General features: G+C 38.3%; 1 protein-coding gene across 1 annotated transcript in view; it reads left to right on the forward strand.

Moving 5' to 3' along the window:
- Nucleotides 1–951: 951 nt before the first annotated feature.
- RGS22 (regulator of G protein signaling 22) overlaps nt 952–19,894 on the forward strand; it is a 59,599-nt gene continuing 40,656 nt past the window's right edge. The window contains exons 1-7 of the mRNA XM_088057549.1: nt 952–1,084; nt 1,688–1,716; nt 4,301–4,363; nt 12,462–12,683; nt 16,427–16,512; nt 18,330–18,504; nt 18,945–19,116. Coding sequence (XP_087913675.1) covers nt 1,060–1,084; nt 1,688–1,716; nt 4,301–4,363; nt 12,462–12,683; nt 16,427–16,512; nt 18,330–18,504; nt 18,945–19,116 — 772 coding nt within the window. The 5' untranslated portion in view covers nt 952–1,059. The remainder of the gene's footprint in view (nt 1,085–1,687; nt 1,717–4,300; nt 4,364–12,461; nt 12,684–16,426; nt 16,513–18,329; nt 18,505–18,944; nt 19,117–19,894) is intronic.

Genomic DNA, 19,894 nt, shown 5'->3' on the forward strand with positions numbered 1-19,894 from the left:
TAATGTGTTTCTAGGAGATGAAGCCATTTTCCCTGCCTCTATGGTAACAGATTTGCTGCTTGTTCATTATTAACACTCATCAGCTTCTGGACTTTAAGCTGCAGTCCCTGGGCATGTGCATTTGTTCTGTTTTTACTTAACCATGGATTGTACCAAAGTCATATATGAGTTAAAATAAAACTTTTTTTCACAGTTGAGTGTTACAACTGGATATACTACTCTGCTCTGTGAAGGGGGATACAAATTATAGTTTTCTGGGAATGGCAAGGTCTTAGTCCCTTTTGGGCACTTCCCAGGTCCAGCTGATGGATTTGGCTTCTCAAAGGAGCCCTTCGTGTACCTTGCATCCATGACATCTTGTACAACTCATCCCAGTGGGATTTTTGCCAAGCTACTAAAAGAAGTGCTGGTCTGGAAACAAGCAGAGGCAGAGAACCATTGAGTGAACTTTCATGCCAAAAAAATCCTGAAGGATTTATGCAGTTCTAGAATAAGCTACTTGCAAGGTAGGATGGTTTTCAGATCCCAGTTGTGAAACACCTAAATCCCTCTGAAATCCTCATATAGGACCCCGAATTCCTTCTCTGCACACAGCTTTCGCTGATCCCACCAGAAACGTGACTTTTTCTTACATGCTGGAGCCAAGGCAGAAACTAACATTCTGAGAGTGTTTCGTTTCATTTCTGGCTCCAAGTGTCCTCAGATTTCTGCTTCTCAGGCATCTCCTCTGGGACTGTTCTCCCTGAGGGAGCGCGGGGCCGGGCCGGGCACTGCCCGGGCCGTGTTTACAGCGCCATGGTAACGGCGCGGCGGCCACAGGCCCCGGCCGGGCCCAGCGGCCCCGAGGCGCTGCTCCCCGGGATCTCACCCGTGAGGCCGCTGCTGCCGCTGCCCCCCGGGATCTCACCCGTGAGGCCGCTGCTGCCGCTGCCCCCCGGGATCTCACCCGTGAGGCCGCTGCTGCCGCTGCCCCCCGGGATCTCACCCGTGAGGCCGCTGCTGCCGCTGCCCCCCGGGATCTCACCCGTGCGGGCGCGGCCGGCGGGTGCCGGAGCCGGGATGCGCTCCAAGAGGCTCACCACGGGTACGTGGCGCTCTCCCCGCAGGGCTGGGCTGGCTCCGTGGCGGCCTCAGGTACAGAGTCGGTGGCAGCAAACAGGGGCATTTTGAACTGACGGGTGTAAAGCTGCCCGGCAGAACTCATCACTCCGAAGAGAGAACTTTACTCCCTTCAAATGGCGTCACTAAAGGCAGGATGTTCTCCTAGACTGAATGAGAATCTTTTATTCGGGAACACAGTTGTATCTTTTTAATTTTATGACATGATTTGTAATATTTGCTGTTCAAATCTTTGAGAGTTTCTTATAAATCTGTATTCTCATTAAACAACCAAGCTTCTAGTTATTAATTTTGCAGGGGAAAGCTGACATGAAGTTAAATTATAAGAAATAATATATTTAAATAATACTTGACTTATATTTAAAGAATTCTTGTGATAGTTAATATTTTCATGCATAGGTCAACATTACAGCTTATTCTTAGTTTATTTTATTTCTTCAGACTAAGTTATTTTATTTCAGAATACCCAGGACAGTTGTCATGCCTCACTACTTTTTGTTGTATTGTAGTTGAAATAGATTAACTGCATTGCTTGGATAACATATGATATTTAATATCTTCTTTTCAGAACCTCCATGTATAACAGAAGAAATGTTAGTAAGTATGCTTATAAGGCTTGGTCATGATTTTCATCATGCAGCAATGGAGCAAAAAAAGCAAAAAAAACATTTTGAAAAACATAGTCTGTTTTTTTATTTCTTTTTTGTAAGTATGGATTACTGAGAAATTTCTTAAAATTTTGGCAGACAAAATACTTAGTTTGAAAATAATTAGAAAAAAAGTAATGAGACTATGGAGAATAAAGATGGAAATGAAAGTGAATTAGGATGAAAGAAGGAAACAAACTGGAAGATTCAACATGACAGGTTTAGCAATCTCCTTACTTTGCCTTTTTTGCCCTTTGCTCATAACACATTGTAGGTTTTCCCTGATGTTTGTCTTCTTGTTTGAAAGGTATATATGTTTGTCTGTTACCGCATAAGAAATGACATGTTTACTGTTGCAGCTCAGGTAATGTTTGCCTATTCCCTGTTTTGGATGCCTTTGTAAGTGTATATTTTAAAATAGAAATGTATTGCTATTGCTTTTGGGAATTTCTAGATACTGTTTTATTTATAGTGTTTATTACCATAAATAGAACCAACATAAGCACAAGTTTTGGACCAAATTTAGCACACCTTAACCTCCCATTGCAATTCTAAGGCAGGTTTTTCTAGTCATAATTTAGAATGTGCTGCAGGAGAAACGGCATGGAAGGAAAATGAAACCAAATGCTTTCTGAAACAAAAGTCTAAACTTTAGTTAAACTATAGTACATGCAACTCCCTAACCTATAATGTGCACATAAGAAAGTGCAACTGATTTTGAATGAAACTAAGACTGTCTACAAAACTCTCCAAAACCCAGAGGAAAGTGTATCATGTGTAGATGCAGTAAGTAATAAAGCCCACATTAATAAGATCATAAACCTTTTATCTATTAATCAGCCAGTGTGTCTACATTTCTTGCTTTTATATGAGACTACAGAGAGTAATATCCATGGGAAATTAAAAACATGTTACCTGCATGATCCTAAAGAGCTTATACTTCAGCCAATAATAAATTAATTGTTTTTAATAAGTCCTTTGAAATAATAAAATATTTTCATCATATGTTATCATTTCTAGTTCTATCTCAAGATTCATTCTTGTCAGTGTCAAGCCAAACATGAGGCTGACTATAGCTTGTTCTAATTAATTTCTTTTCCTAATTGTGTTAACATTTGGAGAATTGAAACTTCTGGATCTGGTTGCCTATTGACATTACTAAGAGGATTCTCTGTTGATTTCAAAATGGGTTAGACACTTTGGTAAATTCCCCTGTTTAATCAGTGCCCAAATATCTCTAGGTCCATGGCACTGCAATTGCATTGGGCCACAGGCCTGTGATCCAATAAGGCATGAAAGCCTTGCTTTCAGCACTGGCAGTATTTTCTAGGAATGAGCTCGGGCTACCTTGCCTGTTTTGCATCAGTCACCACAGCAAACACAAGCGCTAAGGAATAAATGCTGGCAGACTAGGGCCAGACAAACCCCATCGGGTCTAGTCCTGACTTGTCATGCATGCTATCTCAGATTTCTTCCTTATCTGGGAACATGCTATCTCTATTTAGGTTAAACCACTGGAGTTTGGATCAAGATACTGCCTGCCTGTACACAGTTCATAACCTCTCTTTAGTGCTATTCCTCACTTGTACAGTTCAGTGCTATCAACTTAAGAAAGAGAAAAAAGATTTGTGTTGCAACACCTTTGCTACTCTTGGCAAATATATTAAAGTGCATTCTCCTTGCCTTGCAAGGCTGAAATTATAGAATATTTAGATAAATTTAACTATTAAAAAATATTTAAATGTCTTCATTAAACTGAAGACGCATATCCGAAGACCAGTGGAATAATGATCCAGTTTTACCCTCTGTTGAATTGAAATGGGGATGGTGGAGATATTGAGTACAGTAAAAGTAAACTTGGAGCCATACTTTCGGATTTGTCAACAGCAGAAAAAATCAACTTCTAGTCTACAGTTTTTGAGTCATGTTAGCAGGATTTAAAATGCAGGGGTCAGAAGGGATGCAAAAACACCTGCAGATACAGTCTTCACTTCTGATGGGGTCAACAGGAAGCCTCTCAGTTCTGTCGGATTCAAAGTATGGCATACACTGCTTGCTTACTGAGTCTAATTATAGGTTAGTGTATTCCTTTTTAGTCCCCAACATCCCCAAGCAGCAGTGTGAGAGCAGAAGGTGGCCCTGATGAAATATTATACTCTCCTTCTTCCCAAGTGCAAGAGAGAAAGGTACAATGTGGGGAATTTCTAGATTAACTTACGCACATCTTTTCAAAAGTTAACGTGCAGACTTTTAGCATCTAGAAGCTGTTTGGTTTATGAAGGCTTTATCTGTAAATTCATTGGCAAAGGATTTACCTTCATGTGTGTGTTTTAAATTGCTAAAGACCTTGGTAGTGTGCAATGGCTAGAATATAACAGTGATGCAATGACTATATCCTCAAAAATGGGAAATAATGCTTTGCAAAAGCTTCCATGTCACGTCTCATGGAAAAAAATATTGTTTAAGGCAATAGTGCATTCAAATATTAGTGCAGATTATTACAAGCCATACTTTGTGGTTTTATCTCTCTATAGGAAGAATGCTTAGCCACAGATGATATGCTTGTGGATTACTTTAATGAATTTTTGAGTCTTCCGGTAAGTACCTTAAAGAAATCCCTTGCAAAATACAAAAAAATGCCTTACTAAGATTAAGAGGAACTTAATCCATCTTGGAAAATTTTGTGTTTTGCCATAGAGCTGTATTTTAATGGTAGTAACTCTTACTGCTCAGTGTTATAATCAGTAAGAATAGCCCAGTATCTGGACTTCTGGGGACAGATGTTCTCTTGCTAATTTACAGAATCACAGAAAGGGTCAGGTTGGAAGGGAGTACAGTGGGTCCTCTGGTCCAACCTCCCTGTTCAAGCAGGGCCATCCCAGAGCATGTAGCACAGGATTGTGTCCAGATGGTTCTTGAGTATCTCCAGTGAGGGGGACTCCACCACCTCTCTGGGCAGGCTGTTCCAGTGCTCAGTCACCCACAGAGTAAAGAAGTTCTTCTTTGTGTTCAGATGGAACTTCCTGTGCATCAGTATCTGTTCATTGCCTCTTGCCCTATTGCTCTGCACCACTGAGCAGAGCCTGGCATCATCCTCCCTTCAGATATTGATAGACATTGATAAGGGCCCCTCTTATTTCTCTCTTCTTGAGGGTGAACATGCCCAGCTCCCTCAGCCTTTCCTCATAAGAGAGCTGCTCCATATTCCTTAATATTTTTGTAGCCCTCTGCTGGACCACTCAAGTAGCTCCACATCTCTCATGTACTGAAGAGCCCTCAACCTGCTGGCAGTCCTCTTCCTAATGTACACCAGGCTTTCCTGGCCACAGGGACACACTGCTGGCTTGTGGACAGCTTGTTGTCCACCAAGATCCCTAGGTTATTTATGGATTTAAACTTATGTAATTAATCATTTATGTATTTAAATCACAGTGCACTAAAATGATATGAATGGGAAATGAAAAAGACATAAATAATTATTTGAAAGTTGTCCACTTCTATTACAGTGTCACAACATGATGACATAAGAAATGTTTTTCCTTTTGCAGTTTTCTGGCAATGCATTCAGTGATTAATTAACATTTAAGCTCAAGAAACAACTCTTCATGGCTTGGAAGGTTTTAAAGCTGTCACTTCCCTCCTCTTCCTCTCCCATTTGTAGCTAGAAGGATGCAGCCTTATACTGTATTCTGTTACAGTATCCAGTTACAGTTAGACCATCATACCCAATATCTTGTATTTAACCAGTTCTCCTATATTATGCTCCTTTTCCCTATTTACTAGCCTGCCTCCCCACACTCTGTTGAGAGTCACATGTACAGTCCTGCTTCCTTAGTGTGGCAACCTCATCCAACTTCATCTCAGTAGTCTTGGCTCTGACACTTACATTCAAAGTCCCTTGCCAGGTGACACAGGCCTTCCCACAGTGTCACTTGTGGCTCCCACTCGATGTGCCACAGAGCTGCCCCACAGCCTGTTCCCTTCCTAAGGCACTTCAGTCCAACAGGCTACACTACAAGAACATAGATCCATTCTACAGCTTGATTGGTAGGAACCAGTGCCAGTATTAGGAGAGGGCAGAATATTTCTTGATGCTCCTTGGACCTCAGACTTTGGTGAAGGCACTAATGAAGTAAGTTCAGTTGTGATTCATAACTGAATGATTTGGCTTACTAAATTGAACCAGACATAGCTGTCTCTCTAAGCCACATCACAGATTTGTGTAAATGTACACAGCATGGAAATTGCACTACTAAGGATGGTAGGATGGGCTCCTCATGCCAATTTTTAATCATAAAATAAAATCTGGGGGTATTAACTCTATGTCAGAGTGTGAGTTTTGTGCACAGTATCAATACTGACTTCTTTCAGGAATTCAGTCTTTTCATGCTTTCACCACACTGCAAGAGGAGTATACAAAGTTAGAGAGAGACAGATGGAACAAAACCTATGGTGAGAAGACTGATTTTTTACTTTCTCCAATACATTCACGTCCCCAACCCACCCCCCAGCTGCCTTAGGATATCTGTTTAAATCCAAGCCTAACTACTTAGGTTTTAAACCCAGACCTTCTTCCACAGGTTGTTCTAGCACAGGAATACCGTCCTCCATGTCTTTGCTGCTGATTTGGAAACTATGCTTCAAGTTTTCCCCAAATTTCAGAGGATGGAGTGGCTAAGAAGTTCAGCCTTTTTAGTCTCTTAATCTTCTTGAACATACACAAATTTCAGGACATCTGTTAGAGGCCAAAATTCTCCTTAGCCTCAGAGGGCTCCTCATCCCACAGTCCTGGCACAGCCCAGCAGCTCTGAACTGCAGCAATTGTCCAGACACTCCTGATTGCTCTGGAAGCCCACAGAAAAGAGTTCACAGTTACTCCTGAGTAAACACTGTTTTATGCTGGTAATCTTGGTAGGTTTCTAAGATGACGCATGGTCTCTATTCTACATATTTACATATCTTCATGAAAACAGATGCTCTATTAGCTATTTTTAACTGTAATGTTCTCATAATTGGTTTTACTTTCTCTTTGATCTTTTCCTAAGGATTTACTCTCTTCAGGATTAATTTCTATTAATGCCTTGAGTTCTGTGGTTTGAATACCTTACATTCCTGATTTCCCTCTCCTTCTCAGAAGGTTTCTACTAAAACAGTGCATTGAAATTTCCATTTCTTTATTCTTGTTGTGCTTATACACTGTTGCCTGGGAACAGTATTACCCAGGTGTGCTAGTAGTTAGGCAACAAGTTAAACTGAAAATATTGTGAGACTTGATACAAGAAATCAGGGGGAGCAAATGCTTATTTTAAGGGGCTGCTTCTGCATTGATTTATAATGCACCATTAGCAGATGGAAAATTGTATCACTGGGGACTTGCTATAGCAGCAGTAGGTTTTTCATGTGGTTTTTTTTTTTGGTTTATTTTGATTTACAGCATATCCCCTAAGTGATTCTTGTGTTATAATGACATTCAGTGTAATCTGACAAATATCTAGGTACTCCAAAGAGCTATATACTGTAATAAAGTGTAATTTACAGGAAGTATTTCTGAAATACATAATACAAAAAATCTCAGGAGGGAACTTGTTGCCAGTAGTACAGTGATTTCACAGTAGCAGAAACCAATTACATGACACACAAACGAGTTACACCTTCCTTAGTAACTAATGTAAAATGAAAGATTTAAGAGAAACATTGGCCTGGATACATTTCCATTTCTAGGAGTTCAGACTAGAATTTGAATCTCTGATCCATGTATTAAAAGCATCCAGGGATATGTTTAGTCAGGAATGAAAATTCAGAAGTCAGAAATTGCCATCTAGCTCAGTGTTGAAGGCAAGCACAGTAATGCCAACTTGTTTCTCCTGCACTCTGCAGGCTGCTTGCTACTCGTTCCATCCCAAGCCTGTGCTGGGTCTTACCTGTCATTTTTGGGTTACCAGTGATGCTGAGGAAGGCACACTCCTCTTTGCAACCTCAAGGAGTTACACTAGAGACAAAAGCACTACCTTGTGCCTCAATTGAAGCACATTCAGGAGATGATAATTTGGTGGCAAATCCCTGGTTCTTGGTTTCCCTTGAAGCAGAAATCCAGAAGTGATCATAATTTTATACATTTTAGATTTGAAGAATATTTCTTTTAAACATTGTTCTCACTGTGAAAGCTCTCCTCCAAGTAGTCTGGGGTCTAGCATTTGATGCAGGTGATGATTCTGAAAACAGTTAAAGCCCAAGTAACAAAGCTCAGGCCAGTCTGTCTTTCTGAAGACAGAAAGGTCCTGAAAACCTGCTGCTGTCACAAATAAAACTCTTGCTTGATCTGAATAGCAGATTACAGAAAGGGCAGAAAGCAAAAAAGCAATCCATTCTGCTGCACATTTCAGGTCCTTCAATGCTTTGAAGATGAGTGAATAATTCCATACATCAAATCATCAGTTCAAGGCATCAGTGCATGCTCATTAGTTTCCTCTTGTTTTTCCCAGGTGTGATGAGGGAGGCTGCAGTTGCCAATATAACCTCCCTTAAAAAGGCTTTGACAGAAGTAAGGGCATACATGCATGTTACATTGAGACTTACCCAGGACTAAAACTTGCATCATGTCTTTGACATTGAAGGAAACAAGCAAAGCATTCCTGACTACATTCCTTATTAATAGTGTGTTTAGTCTAAATGTTCTTCTCTCTTAATTAGATTGTGATATGTGATTATTACTTTTGTCTTACTCATCAACAGAAGGGAAATCCTGGGCTCATTAAAGTCAATTGGAGATTTTGCACTGACCATGTGTAGTGCTAATTTTTCCAGATACTTGATAGAGCAGCTCAAATTCTTTTCTGGTGTGGACTCTCACTGACATTTATTTGTGATATACATATACCCTTCTAAAGGAAGTTTTGGCAGTGCTCATGGATGAGATCTCTATTCACTCCCACTCTTAACCTAAGAAGCAGCCAAGCTGTGGTCATTCTATTTTTCTTGGGATCAAACTACTTTATTTGGGTCTGGCATGTGAGCATATTTACACATTTGTTAATTGTATCCAAAGTTGAGTGTATCTGAAAACTGTTAAGACAGAGAACAGTGAGATTTATATGTCTGATATCCTGGCAACATGGTGATGGATGCTGTTTTGGTTTCTGTTATGGGAGGACTGGGAGAAATTTGTCTTCCCTTCAGTTATGTGTATAACTTCAGGTTTCAGAATTATGTATTCTGTTTGTTTTTCAGCTGAAAACCATATTTAACGTGCATTTGACAGCTAAGAAATTTCTTTGCTGTCAAAAAAGTACATGCATTTGTTTATTTATTTAATAGTATTGCTGTATCACATTCTGAAAACAGCTTTTTGTTATTTGCTCAGAGATTTTTTTCTGAAGCTGAGATTACTACACTGAGTTGACATTGGTCATACTGGCTTTGGGGGGAGAACTGTCTGTGAGTTAAACAGTTTGCAAAGTCTGTATACTTCTTATTTGTTGGTATTCTCAAGTCCTTGATCTTATTTATTGTGCTACATTGACAATGTATGAAGCCCAAGCTTCAAGGCTCCTGCCAAACCTGATTTATTTTTTCTTAACATCTTGAGGTATAATTTTTCTGGAGAGTTCCTTTTCTATCTTCAAAGCATCAAAAATTGGCTCAAACTAAAGAGAATGATACACTTAGTCTTTGGTTAGTATATTTTACTTGTCTGTAAAAAGCCAAAACCACTTGCCAAATGTGGGGTAAGAAAGACATGTCTTAGTATATTAGATTGGCATGGATAATTTTTTCCCTTTATAGTGCAGACTATCATCCGCTCCTTAACACAGGCATCTTCACTGAAGAGATTCCTCTTTATTGCAATGACGAAATATTTGTGGTGCCATAAACCTCTCTCATTACTGTCCTGTGAAGTGTTATAGGGTTTTACAGTATTTGACTTCCACTGGAAAGGTTTTAATTTTGCTAAAGAGTACTGAACAGTTTATTGGTGCATTTTTTTTGTGGCTTGTAATGTGTGAGAATGGTTTGATTGTGTGTTTTGCCTCAAAGTTCTTCAGATACTGAAAGGGAAATGGATTGACTGATCCTCTTTCCTGTATGGTAACTGGGAAAATGTTTCCTACAAGAAATCAGGTTCTGGGGGTGTTTTTTTTGTAAAAAGCCTGGCTTTATCTGTTCAGCAATCTCCTTGTAAATATGCTAAGGCTGCTGCTAGTCCTCCTAGAGATTCTCCCTTAAGGGTGAGTCCTTCAGCCACTGACCATCTCGGTGATGTTCTGACGGACTTGATCAAATATGTGAATATCCTTCTTGTACAGGGGACCCAAAACTGGATGCAGTATTCCAGATGCATCCTTACTAGTGTCAAATCTGCTGGCTACTCTCTGACTGATTGAAGAAGTGTGCATGCCTTTTCATCTCCCTGGGGATGAGTAACTGCATCCAAACCCCAAAAGTCTGAACTAGAACCCCCTTTTTCAGTTAAGTATGTAGTGTATGAAGTCTAAATCTTCCTATCCCATCAGTCCATGTTCTTTTGCAACATTAGTATATGTCTCATAAATGATTGGTGGTCAGGCTCCCAAAACAACAATACACTTTACATTTACTAGCATCCATTTCACTACATTAAATTTGCCATAGTTTTCTGTTCAGCTAAATAGAATATTTATTACAAAACCATAGATCTAGAGTAAGTTACAAATGATTAAATAAAGGTAGATATATGTGCTAAACTAATACTGTATTTGCTTAGTTTTCAATTTGAAAAACATGGAACTAAATCTCATCATATCTAGTCACAAAGCCCTTTATTATGAAATTTGCATTTTGTTTGCTTTTTTTTCACAAGTGAAAGTGCTTCAAATCCTAACAGGTTCAAGTACTTTTTTTCTTAGTGTACTTTCTCCTGTTTCTTTATTTAAAACATGAAGGAATATATAAGGAAGAAAATATTTTAAGGCTATTAAGATTGCACAGTTAGTCACTTAAAAGCTGGTAGCAGCCTAAATTAGGTTTGAAAGTAAATGAAATGTGCACGTTGCAAACTAGGAGGAGTTCTGAATGTAGGGGAATCTACTACACATAAAAGGTTTTTAGATGCTGTTCAGTACATCTGGAAAAGAAAAAGCACTAAAACCCGCAGAGTGCCCTGGAGAAAATTAATGCCAAAAGAGGCAGAAGGTGTCAGAGAACAAAAACCAATCCATGATTTCAGCTGAAGTTAGGTAACTGGACAGACTCATGCAATTCAATGCAGGGCCCTGAGCAGTGACTGTCTGATGTCATAGGCACTAATCATACACTTAAAGCTCTCACATGCTGTGTGCTTTGCCAGGCTGAGCCTCCACAGTGAGACATTATGGGATAAGTAGGGAATGTTGAAAAAACATGTTGCAGCCACATGGTTCAATTCTGGGCATTGCTCTACAAGACACTGATCAACAAGGGGGCTTCAAACAGAAGTTACAAAATAGATGACACTAACATCATTACTTTGGACTTATACAGGTGTGAAGAATCAAATTGTTCTGTAATATATTTCTATGTTATATTTAGCATGTATTAAAATATTTAGAATGTATATGAGTTATGTCTATGTGTGCATATATGTGATATGTGAAAAAGTTCAAGGAAATTAAAAATACAGTACTTGAACAAATAAAATATTCTTGTTAAATGCAGGGGAATGACAACTGTACAAACACCAGGTGGGATCCTGTCTGGAACAAAATCAATATGAGTTTTGGCACTAGGTCTAGGTGTGGCCATAGTTTCCTGAGTACTTAAATACAACATGCTTTGTTGTCCAGCTGAGTACAGAGATGCTTATATATTCTACATAATATGAAGTCTATAATGCACATAAGTTCTATATAATCTCCTGTTCATAACTGTCATGGGTATCCTCTATGACTTCTGTAAAGTCCATCCATATTTTTCCTCTTCATTTCAAGTAAGAGAATTTGAAAGGTAGTCTTTTAAGGAAATACCCAATACCAGAGCTTAAAAGATGAAAGATGGCTCTGTTTTAGTGTGCACACATGCAGTGGGGCTTTGTGAGTTGTCAAAAGTCACAATTTTATGGCTAAAATTGAAGTTTAATCTATCTCAGCTATTATACAGTATTTGACTGAACAAGTGATGTATAATAAAATTTACTACAGGACATGGGTTTTGGTAGTTGTTTGACCTACAAGTAACAGTATGGTGAAAAACCTTTCCTACACATGAAAATCTTCTGCTTCATCCTCCTCAAATGCATCTCACATTTAAAAGGTCAGTTTCATTGCTAATATTTTCATGCCTTGATTGTTGATAATAACAAATGGAAGAACAATACTGGAGATCTGATCCTGTTGTAGGTGAGTACTTCTCTGTAGGACAGTTACTAAAGTCACAGTTAATTATATATTCTAGACATTAATGTACTGAATAAATTATTTACCTGTGAAAAAGAATGGTCTGTTATCTAGAATTAATTCAATTCTTGACAATTAAGCATTGTTGAGATAAAAGAAGTAGGAATGCTTTGGAAAGCTATACAGCAAAAACAAGAATGCAGAAAAATTACTATTTCAGGCCTCAAGAGAAAGAAGCCTCTTAATGCAATTTTTTATTCTGTAGGATGCCCCTATATGATAAAAAGTAACTTGTTAAATGACAATTGCCTTATTACAGTACCATAAACTTTCTTAACTTCTTTTGTAGACATTTGCCCAGCCAGTGAAGTTTAACTCTGATGTTGGGGCTTTTGAAGTAGTTAATTATGCCCCACAATGCCTGGAAAGCCAGCCGAAAAAAAATCTACATGATCAGAAACCTCCAAGCCCCATTTATGATGTTCTAAGCAAAGGAAAGAATGATGGGCAGCTCTCCAAAAGGCATGGTGCTTCTTCACCCTTCAGTATTGATCAAAATTACAACACTATGGTAAGCATCTTATAGACCCTGAGTTTATATTTAGATCTTACTGTAGAGATACTGCCAATAGTTATTGTTGTGTTTGGCTTGGTAGCTTGGGAAAAATGTTAATTTATGTTAGGAAAACATAATGATGGGCCAAATTATGCCCTGTAATGCACATGTGTCTAGCAGACAAGTGAATGGAATTACAGATGCACATCCTGTAGCACAGAATTTTGAAGATTCTGTAGGGCAGGGTTCAGCTGTGTGGTCTGAATACTTTTTAATATTAAAAGAAAAAATATTATGACAACAGTTACTTTACTAGTGATCCCTGGAATGTGCAAATTGACTGAAACTAATGCAGCTCAGTCTTTCCTTATTAATTAATTTCCTTGTGTGGCTATGAGCTCATCTGTGGTCTGGCAGCACATAAGTCTCTCTTCCATTAATTCCTAAAGGATTTACACAGTTAGCATCAATTGAAATGGCCAGAAAAAATAATCTTTGGCAAGAAGAAAGCTAAATTAATGGAAAGATGGGTTGGAATTTAGGGGGAAAAAAAAAATCTGGCTTCAGGTTTGCTTAGACAGTATCATCTTTGGTATTCTTACCTGCCTATTTCCAAGGTCATCTTCAGCACCAAGTTAGACAGGTTAAAATCAGGAGTTGAAGCATCTTATGTATCTGAGAGAATACAAGTCAGTATAATTTGATGTGGGATTTTACCTTTAAAAAACAGGTATCAAGGACAAAAAGTATTTCACTGGGATGATTGGTTTATTCTTTTCTTGCTTATTTTGCATGGTTGTGGCTGATGTGACTTCATTTTATTCAAGGCCAGTCTAAGGTCTTGGTCTATTTTTTGCAGTGGCTGCTCAAAACTATGTCATAGCTGGAAAGCTGAGAGCAAAGCAGGGAGTTGTAACAGACTGCTGCTTTTCCCAGTATAAGATGAATGTTTTTCAGAAAAAAAAACAGTGTTGAGAGAGGTCAAAAGGCAAGGATGTTTAACAAAATTATACTAATGTGATATTGCAATTATCTGCATTTAAACTGGGCAAATGATACAAAAGGACAAAGCTCACAGACATCCCTACCATGTTAAAGAATAATTTTCACAAATACTTTGCTTGAGAGCATGAAAGCAGAAGAGCTATTTTTGGTTTCTTATTTGGTCTCAGTATTAAACTGAGGAAATGCTGTGTGTTTGTGCAAGTGTGGCTAACATTGCTCTCTGGGCTAACCTCCCATCATTACCACTGTGGCCTTTCTTGAGCAATTCAAAGCCATTTCACTATTACTTTCTTCAAAAGTGTGGTCTGGAGAAACGGGGCTTCAGTATTATTTAAGATTCTATTTCTTTCCCTGGGATATTTTTCATAAATGGGAAGCATTATAGCATTTTGAGGAACAATATGCCTCAGTACCCTTTCTTCTCCTTTTGGGGCGAAAGGGTGATATTTCTTCTTATTTTCAATTCCTCCTTTACTTGATGGGTTACATAGATGCCTCATCCAGTTCAGCTTGGCATCTCAATCTGAGCAGGAACAAAAATAGCTTATGAAACAGCTTGCCCCAAATGGTTACTGCAGCTGCACAAGGTGAAAGGACTCATCTCCTTTCATTGCACTACAAGGACTGAACCAGGAGAAGCCACCCCAGATCAGCTCTATCAAATAGTTCTGTTCAAATCAAATAGGATTTGATCTTTCACTTGTCTTTCAGTTGATGCTGTCTGCTTTGCTTTGGCTGCCTTCACACAAACTAAAGAGATTGACAGTTGTTTTGAATGTTATATTGCTTACAAAAGGTCACCTTGATTTGTCATCACTGGAAGTTTACTTATGAAAGATCCTAGTAGGCTTTTCAGGCTATGGTCTGAATTTAAACACATCTTGACTAAGAAATGCATGCAGTGGTATTTTTCTTTGTATTTTAATTCCCACTCATATTGTTACAAATTTACAGATAAGCAAAAGTTCTCTTCATGTGTGTTTGCATGTTTGCAAATCATTGATATGGAAGTAAGTATCTTCTCACTGATAGCCAATATCGGTGGTGTGAAATACATTGAGAAAAAAAATCTGTGAACTTGCGTAGAATCGATCACAACTATGGAAAGAAACTGGCTGGCATCCCACAAACCTTACTTCAGAGAAACCCCAGTTCAGCAAAGCACTTAAGTATGTTTCTAACTTTAATCAAGTGAAGTTAAACACATGCTTAAACTTAAACACGTGCTAAAAGGTTTGCTGGACTGGGTCCTAGCAAAGACCAAGGCTCGTTGGGTAAAGAAACTAACCAAGGTAACAAACCCCATCAGATTAAATGTAGCATTTTTCTCTGGGGATGGGGAAAGAATAGACATTTTTTCCTTCTGATATGACATATAATTTTGTGTACCAGCCATGTACAGATGTGAGCATGTTATGAATCATTCAGATAAAAAACTGGGCTGTAAGTCAGTAAATGCATAAATATTAAATGCCAAAATAAAGAAACTATCTTCTGTATTTCAAAAAAAATTGTCAATTTCCAAGAAGAAGCATACACTATGTGGTTGGGAGTAATTAGTCTCCATCTCTGCAAATTACACTGTATGAGCCACTGCCAACATAAGCTTTCCATATTTTGAAATATTTTCTTCTCTCTAAATGAAACCACCCACTTTCTGAGTAATTCTGATTTTTTTAATCCCCTACAGATACGTATGAGGCAGAAATAAACCTTGCCCTGAATGGAATATTAGCTCATGGAAAGAAAATTCAAGCTGTGATCTACATAAACTGATTACCTGATATAACAAGTAGTATCCATCCTTGCCCACACTTCACCTGTTTTTATGGACAAGGGTGGTTACCGCATTCTTCACAATAATTAGTCTTATCTTCACTAAAAGGAAAAATACACCTCTGATGAATAAAATAGATCAATCCCCTAAGAGTGGAGAAAGTACACTATTAAAAATGAAAAAAAAATACTAGGAAGGGCTCTATGTAATTTCTAAGGGAAGCAGCTATGGATCATTGTGGCCCGTAGTCAGAGATCTTACTCTTATTTCATTGGAACTAGCTGTCTCTGTGTAGCTTGCTGCTCAACACTTCCCTTTCACCCCTCAAACCACTCCTTGGAGGCACTTATCTTTCTGCTTCAGCAAGGCACTGAAGCTTAGACTGCCTGAGCAGAAATTTCTTGTAGCCCCAGGTCATAACACACGTAGGTTTCCACTATGAGAATTATGTGTACAATGCAGTTATGCAGTGATCCAACATAAAAGCATGAGAGGTGAGAACTAATTGGATTTCTCTTTGTTTGATTTTGGTTTTAATATCCACAGCTTTCTCATTCTGAAAGTATAACTTAATTTAAGGGTTCCTTACTCCTCAAATTCTTGAGAAAAATAATAGCTATTCTTTATAAAATGTGTTAAAATCAGAAAGCAGCAGTTTCCTATTGCAGAATTTTTTTGTGCATCTAATTTGCATTTGAAATTGTACAGTAAAATAATGATTCATACATTATTTCTGAAGAAAAAACACTCATGATTTGTTACAAAAGTTGAACTCTAATAGGTGAAATCAGATTTAGATCTTTCTAGCTTTTAATAGGAAAGTAATTGTTCCAGCATAAAGGTGATGTTCATTCTGTATTTGTTTTCCTAAGACAATGCTTCTGTAGAAGGGGGATGTAGAGAATCAGTTACGTGGCAGATATGTCAAAAAAGTCAAGAATACTGCAAATCTTCGGCTTTTTTTTTTTTTTAATAGCAACTTGATCAAGAGCAAGCAATTGAGTGGATTAAGAAAGAAAGGCTTCCAGCATTTCTAGAAAGTGACTGTTATTTTGAATACAGGTAATGTAGTCTTTTATGCTGTCCTTCAGTTTTAAATTTGTATGTTTTCCTGTTTTGGTTAATTCATCCAGGTAGTATTCTTGAAGTGGTTTTGCCTTCCTCTTGTCCTGTTTTCTTTATTGTAGCATTTTAGTGATCTGGATAAAGTGACTTTTTTCACTCATCTTGATGTTATTTTCCTTGACCATGAATTACATCCTATACTACACCATTACAAAGAAAGAACAGGATTTTCTGATTTCCAAATCTCTGTTCCTTAGAGATATCATGGTAGCAATACATCTTTTGCTAATCAATATGTAAGCCATATAAGTAGAAGTCACAAGCCTGTTAAATGGATTTGGAAAAACAATGGCAAGTCTTTTTTGTTTAAATTATTAATTTTGTGTCTTTGGGCCTTCTGTCAGAGTTTAGCAAAGTTCTCTGTGGGATGCCATGGCATAGCTGGATGATTTAATGTTACAAACTTGCAGTGTTTTTCCAGATGTCCATTCAGCAGATGTTCAGGAGATCTAGTGTGCTTTTTTGGAAGGGTCTACCTCTATATCCCTTTAGCCTGTGTCTAGATGCAGATGATTATATCATGTTTTATGGGTCCAAAAGGAGAGGCAGCCTGGAAGCATGGTTCTCAAAACTCATACCTGCTGATTGTAATGGCAGAGTGGTTACTGGGGTATAGACTTCTACGTTAAAAAAAAATTAAAATGTTTTTTATTTTCAATAACCTGGAGACTGCACTTAAGTTCAAGGGAGAAAAGAACAAAGAATAAGCAAACTGTGAGAGTGAATTATACCTTTGTTAACAGCTTGCTTTGCACATTATCTGGGCCTCATGAAACAATAACTTTGATCTTCTGCTATAGCAAACTGTTTGATCAAGCAGAGTTACCAAGAGAATTGCATAAAACCAACTTGAAGCATGTACCTAATTTCAATTGACATAGTAGTTTAAGCTGCTTTCCTGAATCAGAATCAAGATAAGTTCAGATGCCAAAAGAGAAACTTGTGTTTAAAGATGAAGACACCCTAGCCCTAAAATTAAATCCTATTTGATCTCCAATAGTGGGCAAAAATAAAACTGAGCATTCATTTGGTTGTAGGCTCAAGCATAGGCTTCATCTTCCCTTCACATGTGACTTAGTTGGCTTTGTACTTCTTTCTAACTAAGTTCTGCCCAGTTCTTGAGGCCAGAGCATCCTCACTGTTGTCAAGTGGTTCTGAGATTGCCTTTCCTGAACATTGTAATATTCCCACTAATACAAAGCACATAATGCTGGAGAACAGTTCTATGAAATCCTCACAGAGCAGGCAGCTGAACATGAGAGTGCCAGCTGTGTTATCATCTGCAAGTTAGATCAGTGTGATCAGTGCCGTGGCATTCCTGCTGGAAGATTGCTTCTGTCAGGAGCCAGAGATGTAGGGTCTGGTCGTGATACAGGGCTTCTGCAATCTGGAAGAATAGTTCAGTTTTAGTGAACAAAATGTTCAAGGGATTCTTGGCAAAGCTTGGTAATGCCAGCAGGGCACTATCTGTGTGCTGATGAGCTGTGCAGTGGCAGTACTGGCATTTACAGACATGACAGCAGATGGAGGCTGAAATAATACCTAGCTGGACTCAGGGATCCTTGTGGGTCCCTTCCAAATCAGGATATTCTATAATTCCATTATTCTATGAAGAAAGCAGATGATGAAGTTCTCTGTAGCCATTTTTTTGATAGACAGTTTTTAAAAATTGCCAATTCTGTGGGAAAAATGAGCTGTTTCTCTGATTAAAAACTAAAATTAATCTTTTTTTTTGTCTCAACATTTAATTTCAGACTAGCTAAATTGATATCACAGGTAGAATGGAGCAAGACTGGCATTAATTTCATTATAGATAGTGACTACTCTCCCTGGATGAGGAAGCAAAGCCCTCGTTCTCCCCCTTCTGAGGAGGACGACTCTTCATTGACTTCATTGATGATGAAGAAGTTCTATGTAACACTTGGCGAGGTAAAATAAACATGTTTAGTGGGTGTAACATCAAGACAGATTGAATGACTTGAGTAGAATTATTGTGTCTGAGGTCACAACCTCATGGGACAACTGACTCTTGAATAACCTAGTCTTGTTCAGGGGGGGTGGAAATAGATGATCTTCAAGGTCCCTTTCAACTTAAACCATTTTCTGATTCTCTGATTCTCTAAATAGCTTTTATATTCAAAGTTTTTTGTACTATAGAAGAAGGTTGATAAGTTATAATACAACTTAAAGGGAAGCTCAGCTTATACAAGTATGCTCAGCTACTGTCATACAGCTTTCTGCATTGGGAACTATCCTTACAGAAATCCACACAGGCTGCATAAAATTCCTATGGACAGTAAGCTGTGGATCTCAGAAATACTGCAGTAAACAGAGAAATGTTAATTATTCTGTGAAATTTCTTTTCCTAGGCTACAGTTTCTCAGGTAAAGGATTGGTTTACATTGGCAAAACAAGGTGATTCTGTGAAAACTACAGATTCATCTACACATGCTGTAGCTTCTAGTAAAATTCAAGATACTCAGCATTTGTCTGGGCAGCATGAAAGAGATGAATCATTACCTGAAAAAGGTTCCCTTCTGGGTAAGTAACAAGGGCTCAACCCTGTGGTTTTTAACACAGCTCAGACTAGGTGGAAAGAAAAGGCCTTCGAAGGAATTGTTGCTAACTCCACTTGTTACCTTCTGAGTATCACATGGTATCTGAGGCTTCAGCCAGGCATTTGTTTCTTTCCATAACTATAACATTAAGTGAAAGTTTGAGCTAGAAGCCAAGTAATTTTATGATACTAGTAGTTTCTTTTCTTACACATTTCTATCTCACAGAAATCTGTAGGTTTCAGTTGAGTTGTTCTGCGTTTTGAGGGGGGAGAGGCATTCATATATTTTGAAAGACTTTCTTGTCTGGATTCTTTGGGTATTTGATAGCATATGATTGTGTCAGCCATCTTCTTAGAGCATTTATGTTGGGCACTTAAAGGTGTTTTGGCTGCCAATTTTTATGAACCTCATAAGATGTAACCATTTGGAATTCTGTCTTTCTTCAATTTATTTGAAATTGTTCAGCAAGTTCCAGAGGTTCTGGGAGAGAAAATACAGATGTACATATGGACATATACCTCATTGCAGAGCCTTGCTTCTGCTTTTTACACAGTAGCAAGAGGAAGAGAAGCCTTAGCTCATATGTTAGGAGCTTGCTCTCTCTCCATTCTCAGAGATATATCTCTTTCCCTAATTGCCTCAGGTCCCGAGAAATGATTTTCCATGTTTCACTTCATGTACCTGCTTCAAGAGGCTATAATTTTGATTTGTCAAGTGAAATAGTTTAAAATTAAGAAAAGTTATTTTAAATCACAGTGATT

Source organism: Pseudopodoces humilis, chromosome 1, assembly GCF_049639895.1.
Source record: "Pseudopodoces humilis isolate 2021_Gansu_Grassland_sample_001 chromosome 1, ASM4963989v1, whole genome shotgun sequence".
Taxonomy (NCBI): Eukaryota; Metazoa; Chordata; class Aves; order Passeriformes; family Paridae; genus Pseudopodoces; species Pseudopodoces humilis.